The sequence below is a fragment of the Anopheles nili genome, chromosome 2, assembly GCF_943737925.1.
Source record: "Anopheles nili chromosome 2, idAnoNiliSN_F5_01, whole genome shotgun sequence".
NCBI classification, from domain to species: Eukaryota; Metazoa; Arthropoda; class Insecta; order Diptera; family Culicidae; genus Anopheles; species Anopheles nili.
The window spans coordinates 38074853-38095289 of record NC_071291.1 but is presented as its reverse complement, the minus strand read 5'-3'; the positions used below and the strand labels follow the sequence as shown (position 1 = coordinate 38095289).

General features: G+C 47.7%; 1 protein-coding gene across 1 annotated transcript; it reads left to right on the top strand.

The window, feature by feature from the left end:
• The first annotated feature begins 12 nt into the window (after nucleotides 1-12).
• Nucleotides 13-19010, top strand: LOC128722191 (mucin-5AC). Its single transcript, XM_053816037.1, has 8 exons — nucleotides 13-203; nucleotides 13418-13565; nucleotides 13646-13822; nucleotides 13912-14120; nucleotides 14210-15476; nucleotides 15555-15667; nucleotides 16440-17369; nucleotides 17816-19010. Exons 1-8 carry the CDS (start codon nucleotides 51-53, stop codon nucleotides 17951-17953), a joined length of 3135 nt encoding a protein of 1044 aa, XP_053672012.1. The 5' UTR covers nucleotides 13-50; the 3' UTR covers nucleotides 17954-19010.
• The last annotated feature ends 1427 nt before the right edge of the window (nucleotides 19011-20437 follow it).

Sequence of the window (20437 nt, the reverse complement as noted above, 5' to 3'; positions counted from 1 at the left end):
CCACTCGCCCAATCACCCACCGCCCCAAAACAAAGGGGGCCGCCAGCAGCATGTTGCGCTTTCTGAGCCGTCGAAAGGGCCGCAGTGCCGCGGCCGATACGGTCGACAGTCAGATCAAGTCGCATCGCATCCCGACGAACAAGAACCTGATCCCGTGCCGTGTGATCTTGCTCGATAATACGGATCTTTCGGTTGACCTCACGGTAAGTAAGCCGGGAGCAGGAAAAAGCCCTACAAGCCCCGGGAGTGCGTGAACCCTTTTACTTATCTCGCGATTAAGGGATGCGAATGGGGCACCCCTTTTTCGTGACCAAGAGGGCGGCAATGTAGTGTCGTCGATGAGGGTGAACGTTTTATTTGTCGCTTACACAGTTCCGTCTTCAAAAACAAAGCAAAAAATAAAAGCGCCCATCGCTTCGGGGCGGGTTTCGATAAGATAAGATCGCACTTTGGGGCGGCAAACAAGGCCCGGCCGGTGTGTGCTGACTATTCGGTAACGGGAAATGGTAGCGAAAATTAAATATTTGGAATATTTGTTTCCAACGACGCTATACCAACCCTTCAAGAGGGTGGAAGGTTTGGGTAAATTATGAGGGAGAATAGTCGCTACTTTGGACAGTAGTCAAACACACACACACACCGCAGGAAAAGTGAACTACCGAACCGGAACAATCATGCCAGAACCATGTGGCCAGCGAGGGCTAATGAATGGAAACCTGGAAACATGTAACTGCACTGCATTGCTCCTGAAAGCAACTGAATGAAGTTTTTCTCCTATACTTTGAACATCCGGAGTATTGAACAAACAGTAACGTTTTGAAAAGACTTTAGATTCATTTTAAAAAAGACCCCTGGTGACAAATGAACCCCTTGATTTAAATCATTTACTCTTTTTGAAGCACTGTTAAATGCACACATCCCAAAAGTCTATCACTTTGGGGCTCTGGTGATTGCATTCCATTAACGCTTTCAGCATAAGTGTTTGGCAGTGTACTTGTGTAGGAGAGGGCCATTAGCGTGTGTTTTCCGATAAGCCGTTGCCGCCTCGATTCCCGAAAGTATCTCGAGATAATCCATCAACTAATGACGCTAATGTCGGTCAAGTATCGACCGCGTGTGGCTTCTCCAAGGTGTTAAACACACGAGAATACACGAAAACACACCTGGTGGAACATCTTAAATTCAGGCCACCCATCTTCAACTCCTTCCATGGGGTTTTATGCATTCGTTACACCCCTGTGTAGTAACGAACGCTCAATTTCAATCCCGTCGTCTTCTTCGCTTCCGTTACCACGCGAACGGTCTCAAGCACACGCACGTTAGCACGATTGTAAAGCACGCTTTTGCACGCACGAAATCGTACGGCTGTACGATGCTATGTTCCGCATGTAGCGTCGATTAGGGTAATTTTGTGTATGGGACCGTACTCGAGTGGTTTCATTTCTGCCGCTTCCCACGATTGCAATGCACGGGACTTTCAGGCGCAAATTAGCTGCGGCTTTTTGTCACCACGAGCGAGGGCATGAGGGCGGCTACGCAATGAGGCGAGCTAGCGATAACACGTGGCGTTTACCCCAGTGCAGTGGTAAAGCCCCCACTTCATATGCTAGACCTGCCGCCCCCAGCAACCGACGGCGTTGATGCATTTTGTTATCACCAGCAACGCAGCCTGTTGGAATGTGGCCAAGGTGTATTCTAACCAGCCGGACGGGGTTCCACATACAACACGATAAGGCCACGTTGGATGGCGTAAACTCGGGACGCCCTTCCTAGCAGCAGCTGTCTAAATACAGTGGCCAGCTACCTTGGTGCTGCTGCAATCGGTGCAAACGTTCGAAGCGCTTTGTGTCTCGAGGAGCGGTTGGAGATCGAACGCGAAAACCTTCAGTCTGGTGCCGTTTGTGTCCCACTTTTACTATCGACTCGCCGTCGACTCTGTCCGTTGTCTGCTTAATACGCATTCCATCAGCCAGCAGAACGTGAGAGTTCTTTCTCGAACATCGTCATCGTTGATGGTTGTATTTTGCCGACACATTTTACGAGCGGGTTCGTCGCCTTCACCGTTGAAGTCTTTCCTTCCGTGTTGGGTGATTCCGCGCTCTTGGTTCAGGATGACGACACCGCGAGTGCGTACAAACACACACACACACACACACTCACACACGCCTGCACCCTTAGGTCACGGCAGAAGGGGATGTAGAATATGATTAGCATGTGTCGTGGCATTATTACCATGGCCACGGACACAGACGTGCTCGCTACGGTAGACGGAACCTTCGTTTTTTCTTTTCTAACGATGCTTTTTTTTCACCTGAGATGTCCACCTTGATAGCTCGATTGCTGGCGATGCGATATCCAGAATGTGTGGCATTTGTTGTTTGTCGTTTGCCCCTCACCATATGGTATTCGTAGCGAGGATTCGGCAGGATATGCATCTGGCTCAGTTATATCCTCGATACTGCGTCTTTTGTCATTCACTGTCTGCCTGGTTGTTGCGCTTTTCTCTTGCATTCGGCCAGACAAGGAGAGCTTCAATGGCTCTAAGCTTCTTAGCTTAGCAGGACGAAGACTCCTGGCAATATTTATTGGTGGTGCAGTGCAAAATTATGCCATACAAAAGGTAGTTTTAAAAACTGTTGGTATACTTGAAAAAAAAAAAAACAACCAGCCTCTAATAGGTAACAAAGGCAAAGACAAATTCACCATTTGCCTTATGGTGGCACACCACCTTTCAGTGGCCGTTCATGCATTAAACGCCTGCATATATGGGTGCGTAAATTTTTCGACGAAAAAAGCTATCCCCCCTCTATCTGGTGTAAAAACGCGCTGGGGGTTTTCCCGCTCCAGCAGTGGGAATTTGTACCTCAAAAGAACGACGTTTGGTTGCGTTCACGCTTGCGTTCCACACCATGCGTGTGTGTGCGTTTTTGTTGTTGTATGTACGCGAGAAGCCGCCGCCACTGCGACGTGCGTGTGACGACACTTTGTCCCACCACCAGCCACCGACACCAAAAGAATCCAATCACACCACCGCCCAAAACCGTTAGCAGAGAGAAGCCCTCCTGTTCCCAATCAGCCGGCGGTGGTTCGTTGTTTCGACGAGCAGCGCCCCAAAACCGCGACGATGATGGTTCGAAAATTCCCTCAAGCATCTCGAAAAGCGGGAAAACACGACAAAAACGGGCCCGAACGGTTCGTCACCGAAAGGGGCACGGCTTCAAGGGGAAATAAAGGCGACCAGCAGCGAGAGATTGGAGGAATTAAATTCGTATTTTCCCTTCCGGTTCCGCGAGCCACAAAACCAAAATAAAAGTAAAATAAAAATCAAGCCCCCCCAAACCATCGAGACAAGATGGTGGCGCGTTCGGAACGCAATCCGTTCGGTATCCGACGCCGCTGGGGCGTATGGGAAAATGGGTGGAAAACCCGTCGAACTTTACCCAACGGGGGAAAACCCGATGGGAAGCCTGGGAAGCGAGCGGCCTGTTTAAGGAAGTGAACCATACGTTTTTCTCATTGGAATCTCGAAACCAGCCAACCCCGGGAGGGGTGTGGAAAGCCAGTAGAGGGGGGAGCATTCCATTTTCCAGTCATTCCACCCTTCGCCCTTTTCGGCCGGTTCGGGTGTCTTCCGGCCAGAAAAACCTATGTGGGGAAGAGAGAAAACACGAGCCACAGAGTGATGCAGAGAGAGAGAGAGAGAGAGAGAGAGCAAGAAAGAGAGCCAAAGAGCGAGACGTCGATGGTGAGAATAATAACAGTTTAATTACCTGTGTTGTTGGTTTATTAAAATCTCAAACTCACTCATCCCCCGCCCTGTGAACCCTTCTGCCTTTCGAGGTCTCACAGCGGCTAGATTACCCCCAGGCCAGGCAAGCAAGTATTAACCCTCGAGGTCTACTTACAGGAGGTGTTTTTTTCTCCTTTTCTTCTTCCGTTTTCACTTCCACCGTGTGGGTATGTGCCTTGGTGTATGGCCTCTAGCATTATTTCCCATAAGGGCGCACGATCCAGGGGTACGAGATCCGATCGAGGGGATGATCCGCTTCGTGTGTGTGTGTGTGTGTTTTGGTTGTTGATATTCAACCACCCCAACCAGCTATTGCGTGGAGGCGATCCGCTGCATCATTTGCTGTTCCATCTCCATCTCCTGGTCCGCAGTATCTCGCCATCGTCCGCATTCTTCTCAAGGTGACTTCTCGAAAGGTGTTTTTCCCCCGGGAAAGGGGAATGCCTACCGCTAAACGATACACCACGAGCTGGTGGGGCCGACATTTTTGGGGGTTTGTTTTATGTACCTCCCTCCGATAAGCGCCGATTCTTGCGGTGGTTTCGTGGTGAGGATTTCTCGGGAGAGACGGTTTAATCTCGTGTCCCATTTTCTTTACGGGTTTTACGAGCCGTCGAATCCCGGGATGGGTTGTTTGCCGGGTGCTTATGCAATGGATGTTGATTGTGTGCGTGCACGTGCGTGTGCGTGTGTTGCCGAGTTCGGTATGTTGAGATCATCACCATAGACGATTGCCTCGGAAACGGAATCCAGAATGATGCTAGAGAGGTGCTAGAGACAAACGGGTTAGCTGAAATAGGGCAAAAACATCCAGTAGCTGCTTGATGGAAAACTGCGTGTGGGTTAATCAGCCGGATTACCGGTAGTAAATTAATCGCACACACAGGGTGCATAATGCTAAATTAAGAAAATAAATTCGCCGGCCTCCCATGAAGAACGAACGATCGCTGAGTACGTGAGGCTCAATTTGACCTCAATTTAGTGGTGATTTATTTTGATTTAATTTTGCTTCCGACGCGCATTTTACCGTGCTCCAACGGTGCCTAATGGTTTGTTCCGCGTGCCCCCGCGAAGCGTTGTTTTCGGGCGGTGTAAAACAATCTATTCCATTTAATGCCGTTTCGTCTCGAGCCGTGAGAGGAAGCAAAAACGGTGGCGCTTTTTCGAACAAGCAGTGCCACTTTGTGCGGTTTCAATTTGATGTGCCCTCTCCAGTGGTGTAAGGGCGTAAAGGCGATCAATATCTGACCGCTGAATGGTGTGGTGGGTACCAGCTCACGGGTTTTTTTTCCAGGGTCGCGGCAGAACCCGCGATTGTGCACGGCTGATAGTGGGGTGACTTCGCAACGCTGTGAAAAAAAAAGACTCCCCCACACTACATCCACACGGCGTGCGCGCAATACAATGCAGATTCCGTGTCACGGGTGCTGCGAAACTGCGCCGAGGCCAACGAAAAGCTTAATTAAAATCGATTTCACAAAAATTAACTCAACAACACCAGCGTCGTAGCTACCACCGAATGGGCTACACTGGATTGAAGTGGTTGTGACGTTATTGTGTGTGTTTTTTTTTCTTCTTCTTTGACCGCATGGGAAACTAGGCCCGAGAGATCTTACGAGCGAAAATATCACCTCCATCTCCACGGTTCGGCAGGAAAAACCACCACCGAGCAGGAAAAAGAAAATGCACTGATAACAATTGTTGTGATGTTTCTTTAATTCGCGGATTCGTGAAATGCGAAGAAAACAGATGCCCATTACCACAGGTTCGGTGAGTTTTCACCGGCACCATCCGGTGTTGCGTCTCTGATGTTGGTCTCTGCGACTAGGAAGTGGTTGTGGCGTTTGATTTTCCATTCGCCTTTGGGATGGGTTTTGTTCATCGCACGCGCGTAAGCAACCGCCTAATGCAATATGCAACTAAACACCGGTTTCGATGGAACAGGAAGGACGGTGCAGCTGGTTTTTTGGGTTGGTTTTGATGTACCTTTAGCATTATTTTGTTTTTGTGTGAGAGCGTTTTTCATCCATTTTCCTTCTTGGCCATCTCCGCCTAGAGCCTGAACTAACCTCTCGCGTTGGGGGTATTAGTGTGGGTGATTGGGGGGGAAATAAATTTTCCCAACCAAAACCACGTCCCGTCCCCGAGAGAGGGTTATTATATTCATCGGTAGAAAGTCCGACCCTGCCCATCCGAGCCACTGGCACATGAGCCGAGCCCGCGAGCATCATGTTTTATGTGCCAAACTGGGGGCATGTTTTTTTTGTATTCGAATTTTGAAAATGAATTTCCTTTTTTGGGTTGGGCTTTGGGACGGGGGTTTCCACGTTAATGCCGCTCTCGGAGGCTGTGGGCTATTCGATTTCGTTGTATAAAAGTTTGCTCAAAAAGGAAAATCCGTTTGAATTGTATGTATCGGCTAGCTTGTATGCAACCGAACGCAAATAGCTAAGAAACGTGTTTCATGTTAAACGTTTATTTTGTTGTAATCTTTCGTTTCGATATTTCAATGTACACAACCTCTAAATTGTTGTCAGTTTTCGGTGTAAATCAACTAATCATTACAATCAAATGCTACGAACTAAACAGTAGTAGTAGTAGAAGTAGTATATGTATTTCATAATAGATTTCTACATACAAATGTGAAGATTACATAGATTCTAGTTTACATAATATCTTAACCTTAATACAATAGTAATGCAATGCTTTGTACTATGATGAATTATCGTTGAGAAGTTTTAAGTTTTGAATAATGTACCTCGGGAAAAAAAGTTTAAAAAACCCAGGAGAAGATAACGAATTAAACAAATAAAACATTGTTTGTGATATCTTGAAATGCTATCGTTAAAGAAACGGCTTGTACAAGTACCTCAGTGTCAGATGATGAATATTTGGTTTCAAAATTACACCAACTTCGAAACTTTTACCGTTACGATCGAGTTTTCCATCGCGTCTGACGGGGCAACCCATCGTTTTCACAGTCAGTCAACTGGACGACGTCATGGAACAAAGAAATCTGTGTTCATTTCTAGATGCATCCAAAAACAGTGCCCCAAACTGTCAGCAATCAGCCGTCGGCTTGTTTCATCTTAATTAGTGTCTGATGGGTAAATTTATTGCGCAGACTGTGCGTGCAAGATTCGCCTATGGCGCCATACCCTGTTGGCGTAGTCTCCCAAGGCGCTCACAATCAAACCTGCAGCAAAAGAAAAAAACGAAAAAAAAACACCACCCCCAACCATCCTATAGGGAGATGGGCGCGAGCTGAAAATTGATAATAACCTAAACGGTCCGCACCACGCGGGTCAAGCAAGCGCATTCGGTCGAAGAGTTGCTCGTGCGCGACCATTTCTTCAGAGTGCCATCTTCACGTTTTGGCGTGTGCCATCGTTGCGCGTTGTGGCTTGCGCCCATTGTTTCGTAGCCACGCATTAAATATACGGCCGTTGATTTGTTGCTATTTGGTCAGTTTGGCCCCGAGCTCTTTCAGGTGGGGTAGGACCCGAAAAATAAATGCCACCACAAGGCGCTGTAAGCAAAAGTGATTAAAAGGTCGAACCCACGCTAACGGAACTCGACAAAGGCGTGAGAAGGTAGGCGGAATGAATATTTCCCGAGGGGAAGACGAAAGATATGAAACAATTTCTACACCGTTCGGGCGTGTAAAATTTATATGTGTGCCATTCGGCCTCAGCGAGCGAGCCTCACTGCGCGAAGAAGGAGAGTGAAAAATTGACCAAGGAAAATCATCGCGCGCACAGGGGAGTTGGCTGCAATCGGGAGCAGTATGAGATCTGGTTTTGGTTTGGCTTTTTTTTTTCGTTGCTTCACCCCTGTACATTGATATGTCCAAAAGGAGAAAGTGATGGTGTGGGAGCCGTAGCGCTTTGGTGTTAGGGCGTGTGGCGAGCTGCCGGCGTAAGTATGGCTAATGATGGTGATGATGATTTTATTGCACTGTAACACTTTCCGCGAGCGGCTAGTGGAGGGATACAAACCGAAACGATCATTTGGATGCGATATTAATCGAGTGTAAATCTTATATCACTTCGGGGCTAATGTTTGCGCACCTTTTTTACGAAAGCAGCAGACTGTTTGTGCGTTTGTGCGTTTGGCTTAGCTGCAGATCTTCGTCATCTCGCTCTTTTCCGCGACGGAATAATAATGAACGGAATATGTTGCTGATGGCAGATTGTTATTTGCATTGGGGGGAATAAAAATTCCCATCGTCCGCTGCTGTCGTGGCCAATTGATCACGCGTCGAAAGCAATGATTCACCTGCACCGTCAGCTAACGCACCATGACGCGCAGCCTATTTGAATGAGCTTTCGTCACCGTCAGGTGTTGTGTCGTGACGGGTTGTTGAAGGGGCTTCAAAAAATAAAATATGCTTCGAAATCGGTTCGAATTAACGCCAGCTCGCGGGATGATGCATTTCACTGCGATTGCGCACCGATCTTGTGCCACCGAACGAGCTTTTTGGGAGCTTTTTCTGAGCTTCTTCTCTTCCAGCTGGGTGGAAAACGTGTTTCGAAAGTGGTTTATCCGGGTGAAAATGCAACCAAACCTCCTCGCCGGTTGCGAGTGCGTTCCATCGGTTTTGACCTAATTTGAGCCGGCCAAACGGTAACATTTTTGCCATTCGCTAATGAAAAATGCCGCATTTGGCCACGCGGTGGTAAATAGATAAATTAGCGTCAGCTTTTGATTAATCGCCACCCCCCCGGTTCGAACGAGCGAAGGCTCCGGTCGCAAACGCAATGGTAATTGATACGCAACTGTGAACTAGCAACAGAGACAGTGGGTTCAATTAAGCCATTAATTGATGGAATCGTGCGGTTACCTCATCGAGAGCCCCGAGTAAGCTTAAAAAATCGATGAAAAAAAATAGAAAACCAAGCAAAATGCCGTGTGAGTTCGTCGATCGGTGGTGGTGGGGTCGGTTGGTTTCGTGAGGTCCGCCAAAAGGGGTGTGATTTTTTTTTGTCTGCCCTCCTTCCAATCCGTTCCAATGTTTATTATTCCTTCAACACGCGCGCGGGACACAAAACCAACCGACTTCTGGCCATAAACATCGTCATTCGCGTGATGTGTGTGCGTCTGCTCTATTTGGTGTCTTTGGTGCAACTGTACCGGTTCACCGCCTGTTTGTCACACATACGCGTTTGCACACACATACACGCCACTAGTGGGCTCGCGGTTTTTTTTCTTGTGCCTCTCGCGAACGGTGGTGAGATTTGTAATGGGGGGAAACCTTTCGCGAATCAACCAACTCCTCGATCTCATGGCGTCTCCCAGCGACTCGTCGAGTGAGAAATGAAGACAAAGCTGGTGTGGGCCCTTTGGGCGTGAAAGCCAAAGGGGGGGTCGGACAAAGCTGGTGTGGGGTTTTGGGTGGGAAAAAGCTGCACCAAATCACACAAACTTCTCCCCATCGTGATGTGATGCGGTCCCAGCCCAGCTAGCTCAGTTCATGTTGGTCGCTCCAAAGGGCTCAACGAGACGCGCCCTGTAAGCGGGAGACCTTTAAGAGGTATTGGCTTGTTTTCTTCTGCATCTGGATTTTTCCCTACGGGCACCGTTCGATGATAGCGTGACTTGAGTGCGTTCTCGATGTGCGCTGTGAACGAGTGTCGATTTTTTGTTGTGGGTCACGTGGATTGATAAGTTCATTGGGTTGCGTTTTGATGCACTTTTCTTTCATATTTTATCCCATAGCTTATCGGGGTTTAAAATATGCATCCTATTACCATCTCAAACGCTGGCGATCATCTCTGAGGACATATTTTTCATTACTCACTCTCTGCTCTTCGATGGTATCGTCAGCTCTGGCTTCCTTTTTCTACCGGAAACCTTTGCTCCAATACACGATCCTTTTACTCGACCTCGTTTATCCCACGAGCAAGCTAAGTGCGGCAAGTTTTCCACCAACCGACCGAGGGGTTACATAAGCCGCACACAGTCATTATCATTGTCTGTTGACAGTTTGCGTTTGCGGTGATGCTCTTTTTTGGTGCCGCCATTGCTGTGTTGATGCTGCGGACAATTCTCGACCCCCTGGTTATTTTCCTCATTCGTTCCGCTGAAGCCCCCACAACGTGGAGAACTCCCCCTGAACCCATTCCTACACTGTTTGGCCATTAAGTGTGATTTTTGAGCGCTGTTATAACGATCGCGGAATGGTTGTTTCGCACGCAAAACACACAAATTGTTCTGTGCGTGATTTTTGCTTCTATTTTTGCCCGCTCGTGAATGCACCACCAGCCATTTGTGAGCGGGGTTGGTAAATAAATCACAGAGCCGGTTAATTGGGTGAAATGTTGTTAAAATGGAAGCTGAATAGTTAGTCGATAATAATTATTCTTTTGCAAAGCGCGTGAGCTCAACAAACGTTCGCAAAGAACGAATTGCTTCTGCACTCCGATCCAGCGAGTTCGTTCGCGCGCGCTTAATGCATATTTAAACCGGTGAAAAGCGTTTAGTTTTGGAAAACAAACCCCCCAGTCGAATGGATTTTCGCAGCTCATTCGCAAAACAATTGCGTTGACCAAACTGGACCCGGGAGGCACGAAACTCGAACCCTCGGAAAGGTTTGTCGTGTGCCGTCCTCGCGGTGGCCGTTATTTAATGTTGACTACTTATTTAACATAGATGTGTTCAACTGCAGCGTGTCGTCGCGATCGTGCATCGCGTTCGTCCGCAGGTCTTGGCCCCGAAAACGATTACCTCAGCGCGAAACGGCCACAATTCTGTGCGCATATTGGTTGCCTTGCATTGCCATATCTCCGTGCCGTGAAAAACTAAAAATAAAAAATGCACACCGTGGTGACGTCAGCTTGACGTTCACGGGGTCGTGCTACTCGAACCGATTCGACGACCCATGTGTGTGTGTGTGTGTGTATGGGACCCCATTAGGAGGGCAAGTTATGGTTGGTCTGAGATGCATCACGACCCTTACTGGCGACATCCGGCGATGTTGACGCTGCCACCGGCTCCAATGGCGGGAATTAGATCGCTATTTAAACATGCGTCGTGTGCGTGTGCCGCCTGTCTGTCCCCGCTGCGTCGAGAAATGGATCGGAATGCGTTCATATCCCCACTCTCTCTCTCTCTCTCTCTCTCTCTCTCTCTCTCTCTCTCGGTTTGTCGCCTTCATTAAAGGGAGTGAGAACGAGCGAGAAATAACTACCGAGGACGCCCCCTTTTGCTGCCACCACGCACTGGGGGAGGTGGCTTTTATCGATAACTGTGCCACGTGGAATGACTCATGATGCTGACGCTTTTCGCTCCGATGTTTGTGCTGGGGTGGTTACTGATCGCGTAGCATAAAAAAAGAGGGGTGAGATGCGAGTCGCGATGTTGGCTGCAAATGTGTCATTCACTAAACGCGCGCAGCTATGCGCAACAATACCACGTGCGATCGTACACACACACACACACACACGCACGCACGCACCGGAATGGGTGTGTCGAGTTGCACCGTCAATCACACATTGCCCTCGACCATCGGTCGTCGGTTCGTCATTGACATTGACCGTCGTCGAAAAACACCTCGAAAACGGGTGAAAATGTCGATGTCCTTGCCCACCGGGTTGAGCTGATAAAATCGTAGAAAACGAAACGACTTTAGGAAACGAAGAATTTGAGTGAGGGCGAGGACACGATCGCGTGATGGATGGTTTGGTATGCATGATAACGGTTGGAATGTTAATGAATCGCCACGTGGAAAAGTATCGGGAATGAATCTTTTAAGGCGAGTCGCTTAAGGCCTTAAAATGGCCTACTAGAATGCGTTGTATATGGAAACGTTTGTTAACACTGATTTGTATAGAAGTGATATTCAAGCCCCATATAAAAATCCCTAAAATAAACTCTACAACCATATTGTTATTGTTAGTTATTCAAGGACGGCCTGGCCGTATTAGGATTTGAATAATTATTTGTGAGCTGAAAGGCATTTCCTCCCAACCCTACAACCATATGTTATGTTAACAATTAACACATAAATCTCACCTTTTCTCTAACTCCTGCTTCCCAAAACGACACTCGCAATCCCTGCTGGAATGACAAATAAATGAAGAAAACGAAACCATCTCCGAGAACTTCGTCGTTTATCGATTTTCCATCCCTCTTTTTGCCTCACAATCTCACTTCTCACTTTCGATGACCGGAAAAAAGAAGCCGCTTCCGCTTGGTTCATCCGGAATGGGATGGCTGGTAGTGCTGTACGACCACCTAAAGCACCATTTGATGAAGGCTCCAAACCGATCGTAGCCTTCCCCTACGCCTCCGGAGGAAATGTGCGATTACCTAGCAGCAGGGAAGGTAGCGTTTTGTTTTAGTTACTTGTAAGCGCACCACGTCCATTAAGGGGCAGACGATGCGTTCGATCGCTTGTTCGCTCGTTGCTCTTTGCTCGATAATTACTCCACCGGGGCTCCTTCAGGGTTGGTACCGGCGCTCCACTAAGTACGGCGATCGTGCGTTCGAGCTGGAAAAAACACCACCCAAACCTCCGGCAATCGGCGGGCAGTAACTATCGCTTTCGCAGTGTATGTTTGACCTTAATTCTTCCTGCTGCATTTACCTGCCACTGGAAAGAAGAGGTGCCTTTGCTGGTGCGAAGAAGTTGCAAGGCTCCGTTGGGCTTTCTGTTAGGCTGCAGCGGCGTACGTGATCACCGGTCGATGGCGGTATTTACTTTGCTAAGCCGCCGCACGTATTTGACTAATGATCTAGGGCAAAGGTGAACATAATCTTTTCCCGTAAGGGTTTGCTTTGCAGTAGACTTTTCGATGTGGGATTTTTTTTTTCGTGAGCATGTTATGAACGTGGACCACCCAAAAGTGGACGAATCTTAGAAAAAAATCCGCCCTGGTCGAACATAATTATTGATTTTTTGCCTCATACATTTCGACAAAAACGGTGCGTCATGAATTCGGGATCTCCGGAATGCTGGTGGTGTCGTAGAAATATAATCAATACCCAACCAGAAGGCAGCACAGCGGGTCGTGTGTCATTCGATACGGATGGAGAAACCTTACGGTGGTGTCTTGCACATTGTTTGCACTCTGGTTTCTGTGCACATACCTTCGGCGGTGGTATCATCAACGGTGGGTTGGGAAGCGAAAAAAAATCCACCTGTAAAGGCATATTTTGCGCTTATCTTTCCCTACACATTGCGGAACAACTAGCAAGATGAGCTAGTGTTGCGTAACGCTAGTTTTGATACGCACAGCTTCAAAACAAAACAACAAAAAATTCACTGCTCGTTTCGCCATTTGTCGGAAGAAAGTTTGCGCGATCGTTACGACGTATATTCGGGAGTAATTAAAATAATACCGGCGAGCACGCGCGTGCGCGCGCAAAAAAAAAATGGAACAAAATCAAGACTTTCCTCGCAGCCATCGGTCCGGGGTGCGTCAATTTGGTACGATTTCGTCCGGACAAATCGCTAACCCGCGCGGATGGGGAAAGTTTAATTGCACTTGCACCACACCGCGCTGAACTGTCCGTCCGACTGTCGGAAGGAAAACTACGCTTAATGGGGCTAATGCTTTTCTTCTTTTTTCCCTCTTCTTTTTCTTCTTCTTCTCGGTCACTATTTCACCCTAATTGCGCATGCAGAAAAAAGCGATGGCCAGCGATCTGTACGAGCAGGTTTTCTATTCTCTCGATCTGATCGAGAAAGACTACTTCGGGCTGCAGTTTACGGATGCGAACAACGTCAAACACTGGCTCGATCCGACCAAGGCAATAAAGAAACAGGTGAAAAGTGAGTATGAGCAGCTTCTCCCGCTGGTGTCCTCATCACTACTGACGTCATGGTGCTTTTCCTTCCGCAATCCGTTTCAGTTGGGCCACCGTACACGCTCCGGTTGAAGGTGAAGTTCTACTCATCCGAACCGAACACCTTGCGCGAGGAGCTGACGCGTTACCAGTTCTTCCTGCAGCTCAAGCAGGACCTCCTCGACGGTAGGCTGGAGTGTCCGGATCCGCAAGCGTCCGAGTTGGCCGCTCTAGCGTTGCAATGTGAGTACCATCCATCCAGCGATCGAATGATCGCGATCTCTCTTGCGATCGAGGCATTAATGGAGGTTTTCATTTTGTCATTGTTGCAGCGGAACTTGGTGACTTCGAGGAGACAGTTCATTCGGCCGCTACCGTGTCCGAGTTTCGCTTCGTACCGAATCAAACGGAGGAGCTGGAGATCATGATCCTGGAGGAGTACAAGAAGTGCCGTGGGCTTACGCCCGCTCAAGCAGAAACGAGCTTCCTCAACAAAGTCAAATGGTTGGACATGTACGGCGTCGATATGCATACCGTTTTGGTGAGTCATTCGGAGGGTGGATTACGTCCTGCGGCGAACCTACCCAGTACCCAGACTCTCATTGTTCGTTTCCTCCGTTATATTCGCAGGGAAAAGACGGTTGCGAGTATCATCTCGGTCTAACGCCGACGGGCATCCTCGTGTTTGAGGGCATCCAGAAGATCGGTCTCTTCTTCTGGCCCAAGATCGGCAAGCTGGACTTTAAGAAGAAGAAGCTGACACTCGTGGTTGTGGAGGACGACGATCACGGACGTGAGCAGGAACACACGTTCGTGTTCCGGCTGCACAACGAGAAAGCCTGCAAGCATTTGTGGAAGTGTGCGGTAGAGCATCACGCCTTCTTCCGGTTGCGTGCTCCGGTTAAGGGTCCATCGGCACGGCAGAACTTCTTTCGTATGGGCTCCCGGTTTCGCTATTCCGGCAAGACGGAGTTTCAGACCACGCAGCAGAACCGAGCTCGCCGGACGGTGCAGTTTGAGCGGCGACCGTCACAGCGATTCGCTCGGCGTCAGTCACACGTGTTACGCGAGCGCCAGAAGCAGCAGGTTCCACCGGCGTCGTCCTCCGGTGACCTGTTGCACCCACCTACCACTGCACACCCTGCCCACGTCACCACTGCCAGCTGCTCCTCGGCCGATGAGGGTCAGCATTCCACTTCCGGTACGTCCACTCCATCCGCGAACACGGTGATACACAATCACATGCCGGGCTCGGGCAGCAGCACATCGGACATTGCTCTGGCCGGATCGGGTCTGGTGGGGTCGTCCAGCGGTGGTGGGGCTGGCCTGCTGTCGGTAGGACTGCTAAACGGGAACCTGCCGTCACTCAGCTCGAACAAATCGATCTCGTCCAGTGAGGACGTAGCGGTGTACGGCGGTAAGATGGGTTCCTTCGGGAAAGCGGGCCTAACGCACGTGACCGTCGGTGGTCGACATGAGGATGCCGGAAAGCCCATCATCGAGCATGAGATGAGTACGTTTGGACGGTTTGGTGGCGGTACCGGCGGTACGCATCATGGTGGCTCGTTCGGGAAGGCGTCGATTAGCTCCGGATTTAGCATCCACACGACGGCTTCCTCGGACCGGGACAGCCAGCTTGATACGCTGCTGAAGACGATAGCGAAGGACCCGTCACCGTCGCTGCACGGGGTGGAGCTGAACGACGCTAGTAGCTTTAAGATCACGATCAACAAGACTTCCGAGCTAGAGACTAACAACGACACGCTGAAGAAGCTGGCCACCTCACCGCACGCGGAAAAGCCGAACAACCAGATCAAGCTGTCGAACAGTGCGGCAGCGGCTGCTGGGGCCGGCGTTCCGTTGCCGCCCGGTCAGATCAAGTGCAATATCTTGAAAGGTAAGTGCGCTCGCACCCTCAGGCTGCTGGTAATCAGGACGCCTTCTACTAACCGCCGCACTCGCTCACTCATTGCAGCACGCGTTGAGGAAGAACTGCATCCGAAGCTTACTAATCACCAGCTGTACGTGCCGAGCCAGCCTCTACACGAGGGTCCCGAGTCATTGAATGCAGCCACGTTCGTGTCGGTGGTACGTATAAATGTGCACTTAACCTCGGTTCTGGTGCGTTGCGAAAGGAATTCTCCATTCGCGCGGCACCCCTATGCCACTACTTTCAGTGCACGGATGCAGTCCGGCGCATCGGGTTGATGCGTTTTCTTTCTAGCACCAAATATTCATATACCGCGAATGAGCATTATTACCATTCACACTGACATCCAACTCACGATCATATGCACTGGTCAATGTTTCCAACGCACCTAAGTTTAAGTTCGTACTGTTTGTTTCACATTTTGTCTTGTCGTTAGAGCTTGCAACCAGCTCGCATTGCCAGGGAATGTTGTTGTAATTGAACCTCAGTCGGAAACATAACGTTTCAAAGCGTGCTTTTCTCGTTCCGATTTAAAAAATGGTTACTTTATTTCAATGCCTGGCTCCGTTGTGCAATGTGTATAGTACATGTGTGTTCGTTTTTACACCTAAACCAGTTTGTTTGTCATGTTGTTATTTTATTTTTTGTTTTTCTTTTCTTTTTTTCTCTCATAAAACCTCCCACCATGCATATACACACCGTACCGTTTAAAACTCATTTATCATCCGCTATATTATCGTTGTAAAATGCGTTACTATTGTTTGCTCGTTGCGTATGCGTGTATGTGTGTATGTCTTATGATGTTTGCAAAATTTTCTCGTATTTGTCCCGTCAAATACCTGTATAAAATGTGAACTCAAAACCTCCACCCTTCTGAACATTATCTGCACCGAAACCCTTATCCTGCCTGGGCACTGCAATGTGTTGCAGGGTGGCGACAAGCTAACACTAAACCTAACCGGTACAACGACCAGCCTGCCGACTTCCAGTGGCCACACCACGATCACGTCCATGGTTGCATCGCCCAGTGCGGTGGTGACCCGTCTAACCTCATCGCCGACCGGAACTGCCAGTAGCAGCTGCTTCCTGCCAGGATCGGTGCAGTCGACAACGGTTTCTTCGTTCCAAACCACCTCCGGTGGTGGAGCAGGCGCAGGTCAGATGACCACCGTCGAGTCACCGACGCTGCCCTTCACCAACGGCATAGCAGCGATGCCGGCTGCTTCCCTTACGACCGACACCGTCACGGTGACGCACTTCTCCGAGCAGAAGGGAGGCGTTGTGGAGAAGATCAGCGTTCCACAGGCAGCATCCTCCCCCGTAGGTGGCCTCGCGATGGTAACCGACACGAACGGAAGCTCCACCGGAGCCGGCAGCACAGCGGACAGCGATGTCGATAGACTGCTGCGGAACAACACGAACAATCCGTTCCTGAACATGGCCTCCAATCCGTCGTCGCCGGTACGCACGAAATCAACCAACCCGTTCCACAATCTCTCCGGTACGAGCATTGCCTCTACGTCCTCTTCGCCTCCACCTGCGGTTGCACTGGTGGAGGACGAGCAGGAACTGCCGGTATCCGAGCGTGCTCAGGAAGAGAAGATCGCATCCACCGTGCGTGTGAGCGATTTTAAGAGCAGTAACCCTTTCAAGATGGATGAGTCCTGTGAGCCATTGGGTGGAACGCCGGATGCAACGAAAAGCCTAGCGGGGACGTCCTTTAGCAATGGTGGCGATAGCAAGAGCTGTACGGTAGGAACAGCACCAAGCACTGGACGAGATGTGATTGATAGCAATGGTGTGGCTCGGACCACCGGTGCCGGTATGTCCAGTTCAACTGTCGGTGCAGCTACCCTAAAGGTTTGTGATGATTTTTTTGCACTATCGGTTTGTGCTGTAGAAAGGTCACTTACTAATTTTCCCGAAGAGACACAGTCCGAGAGCCAGAACGATGGTTCTTTGCTTTTGCAAAGTTTCTCTGTTGGCTGTGTGTGTATATATATGACCACATAGTAAGGGTAAGTAGATGCTACTAACAAGAGTGCATGCGGTTATGGAATTCGTCGCTTATAGTGTATATTTTGTTAATGTTGTCAGAGCACACCCGGTTTGTCTAATAGATCGCTACCAAACTGCACCGCTAATTGTTGCATTTTATGTACATCGAATTGACAAATCATCAGCATAAAATAATCCTCTCTTCATTGCGAATTTTAAAACAATACTTCGCTTTAGGCTTGAACTGGTAAAATGAAATTGTAAAACAGGTTTTTATAACCCACACACATTCCTTTTTACGTGTGCAGGATCGAATGAAAGAGAACATCAAACCCTCAGCTGCAGACATATCGCCGTGGCTGGTGTCGTCCGATGTGGTCAGCGGTCCAACCAAACCCAAGGAGGCAACGATTATTCGAAAATCGGTTATTACAACCCAGCTATAGTTGAGAACCCTTTAGAATCGATAATGAAATAGGCGAGGCACATACCCTGGTACGATCTTAGTTTTAAGTCAATATTTTATACGAACAAAGAACTTTGAATGTTTAATGAACTACTGATGCAAGTTATCTGCTAGGAATTGGTTGATTCGTTTGATTTGAGCTTCATATGTGCTAACATGGAATCAAACAAACCTTTTGCTGCTGATCGCGTCTTGCAAGATAGTAGCAAAAGAGTTATTTTGTGAGTAAAGACAGGAGGAATTGAATGTATTCTAGTTTTGCTGCCCATGTACTTTAAAGAGCCCGTCGCAGAAGGGTGCTGCTTTTTGGAGAAGGTAAAAAATGCCTTGGACTGGATTTAAAAAAGAAGAATAATAAGAGAAAGGGAAAGAGAAAGAGAACGAAATAAAAAGAAACCCTTTTAGTATTAGAAGTGATCTCAGTACATTCCATTGTGGTGGATACGGTCTGATATTTTGCCTTGGCTGAATTGCACTCGTTCCTCACCGCAAAACTAGCTACTGAACAGTACGAAAAGAGACAACGAATTTTAAACAATTAGATTTAATCAGGATGCAAGTGACGTGCGTTGTTACACTGATCGTTTTCCATGCATCTATACCGAAGGGCGCTTGAGTAGCGTTGATTTTTCGGAAGTGCTTAGATTCTGTGTATAGCAGCGTGAAAATGATAGTAGTTACACCCAACTTAATACAACTGATTTGTGATTTTATCTAACTCTGCTGGCACACCTGGAAATTCCGGGGAGCATAAACAGTCACGAGCGAAATTCCTCGATTGAGCATGCATTTCCATCAGTAAAGTTTTACGTAAACGCTTTTATCCGACGAGCCACATATGCAGTTAGGTTGAAAATGTTCGGTTAACCGACGGGAGCATGTTCGAAGCAAACAAAAATACCAGATGCTGGCAGGCAGTTAATCAAAACTACATAGCAACTATGTAAGTGCCTCTGTTGTGTGACAAAGTGAGTGGAGCGGAATATCCGGTAGAGTAGACAATTGATTTTAATACCTGAGCCGAATGTGTTTGATAATGAGAAATTTATTCGAGTTGTTGAATAAAAAATGTATAATTTATGTACATGCAATGGCGTACGAATTGTGCAAATGCAACATCCAAAAAAAATAAATTAGAAGATTCGATGAAGAGAACGCGGATATTTTTAGTTATTTGAAAATCAGTTAGATTTTAATAGCGCCATCTACATTATCGCGCGCTGAAGGTTTGTTTGTTGGATAAGGGCTCAGGGGTGTGTTGCTGAAATCGGTTGAAATATTTCATTTATGAGTTTTGTTTTACCATGCTCTAAAATACCGTTTTTTCAATATTTAGAATTTACATGTCCGTATTTAAAATAAAATTATTTTGTTACTAAAATTCTGATGCAATGCAAATCTGCTTCATCATTATGATTTTCGGTTTTGCTGGGAAGGTATGTGAACTGAGGTTTGGTAGACGTACTGCTCACTAATCATGTGCATTTCGTTGCATTTGATCGAATAGATGATTTAACAAATACATCATAAGTAATGTATTTGACAGAACTGAAGATTGACTAACCATATGATACTGGAAATGTTCATGAAACTTACCCAAAAAATCACTTACATAACCTTTGAGAAAGAAAAGTAATTCAAATTAAATTATCCTTAAATTCAAAGCGATCGTAATAATATTCTCAGATTGATCATGATCATAACGAATCACGGTTCATATCTTTTACGATATGTTCGTTGCACCACGGCCCCTACCCGTCTGCGATTTGTGTTAATTTAGACAGACAGGCCATATTACGCAACATCACATTCCGGATTTGCCATTCCTCCACCAGCAATAGCTCCGGTTTGATCCAATTTGACTGATCACCTCAAGGGATGACGCTGGCGATGCATTTTTTGTTACATTTTCGCGTCCATGGCACGTGACTGTTTATTGACCTCTTTTTGTTCAAAAAAAAAAAATACACAGTCGACAGTCGGGATTGGCTCGTGATTAGGTGGTTTTTTGTCTGCCAAGGTCCTTTTCAACAACTAAACAGCATATCGTTGAATAAATGTTTGAAAAATTTGAACCAGGCTCTTTCAAACCTTTGTCGGTGATGGTAATGGTTTATATTTTCGGTACTAACCAAGCTTAAGTAACTTACCGGCGACGCCGTGCGATCGCTTATCAGAGTTGGTAATCAATGTGGCGAATAGAGGACTAGCTTCTATACAAATGCGATTCAATTGATAGGGTGTATCTAATCTGTGTGCGGAGCCGTCATCGGACGCGAGAAAACGACCGGCCGGAATGCAATGAAAGCAACACGAACAAGTACTTTTCCGCTCGTCGCAAAAGGAAGAAATAAAACGCTCTACGAAGTTGGCGAACTGTTTGTTTTATGTCTTATTTATTAAGCTTTAAGTTGACGCATTGAATGGACAATTTTTTGTAAAAGCTGCAATTAACGTGACTTCC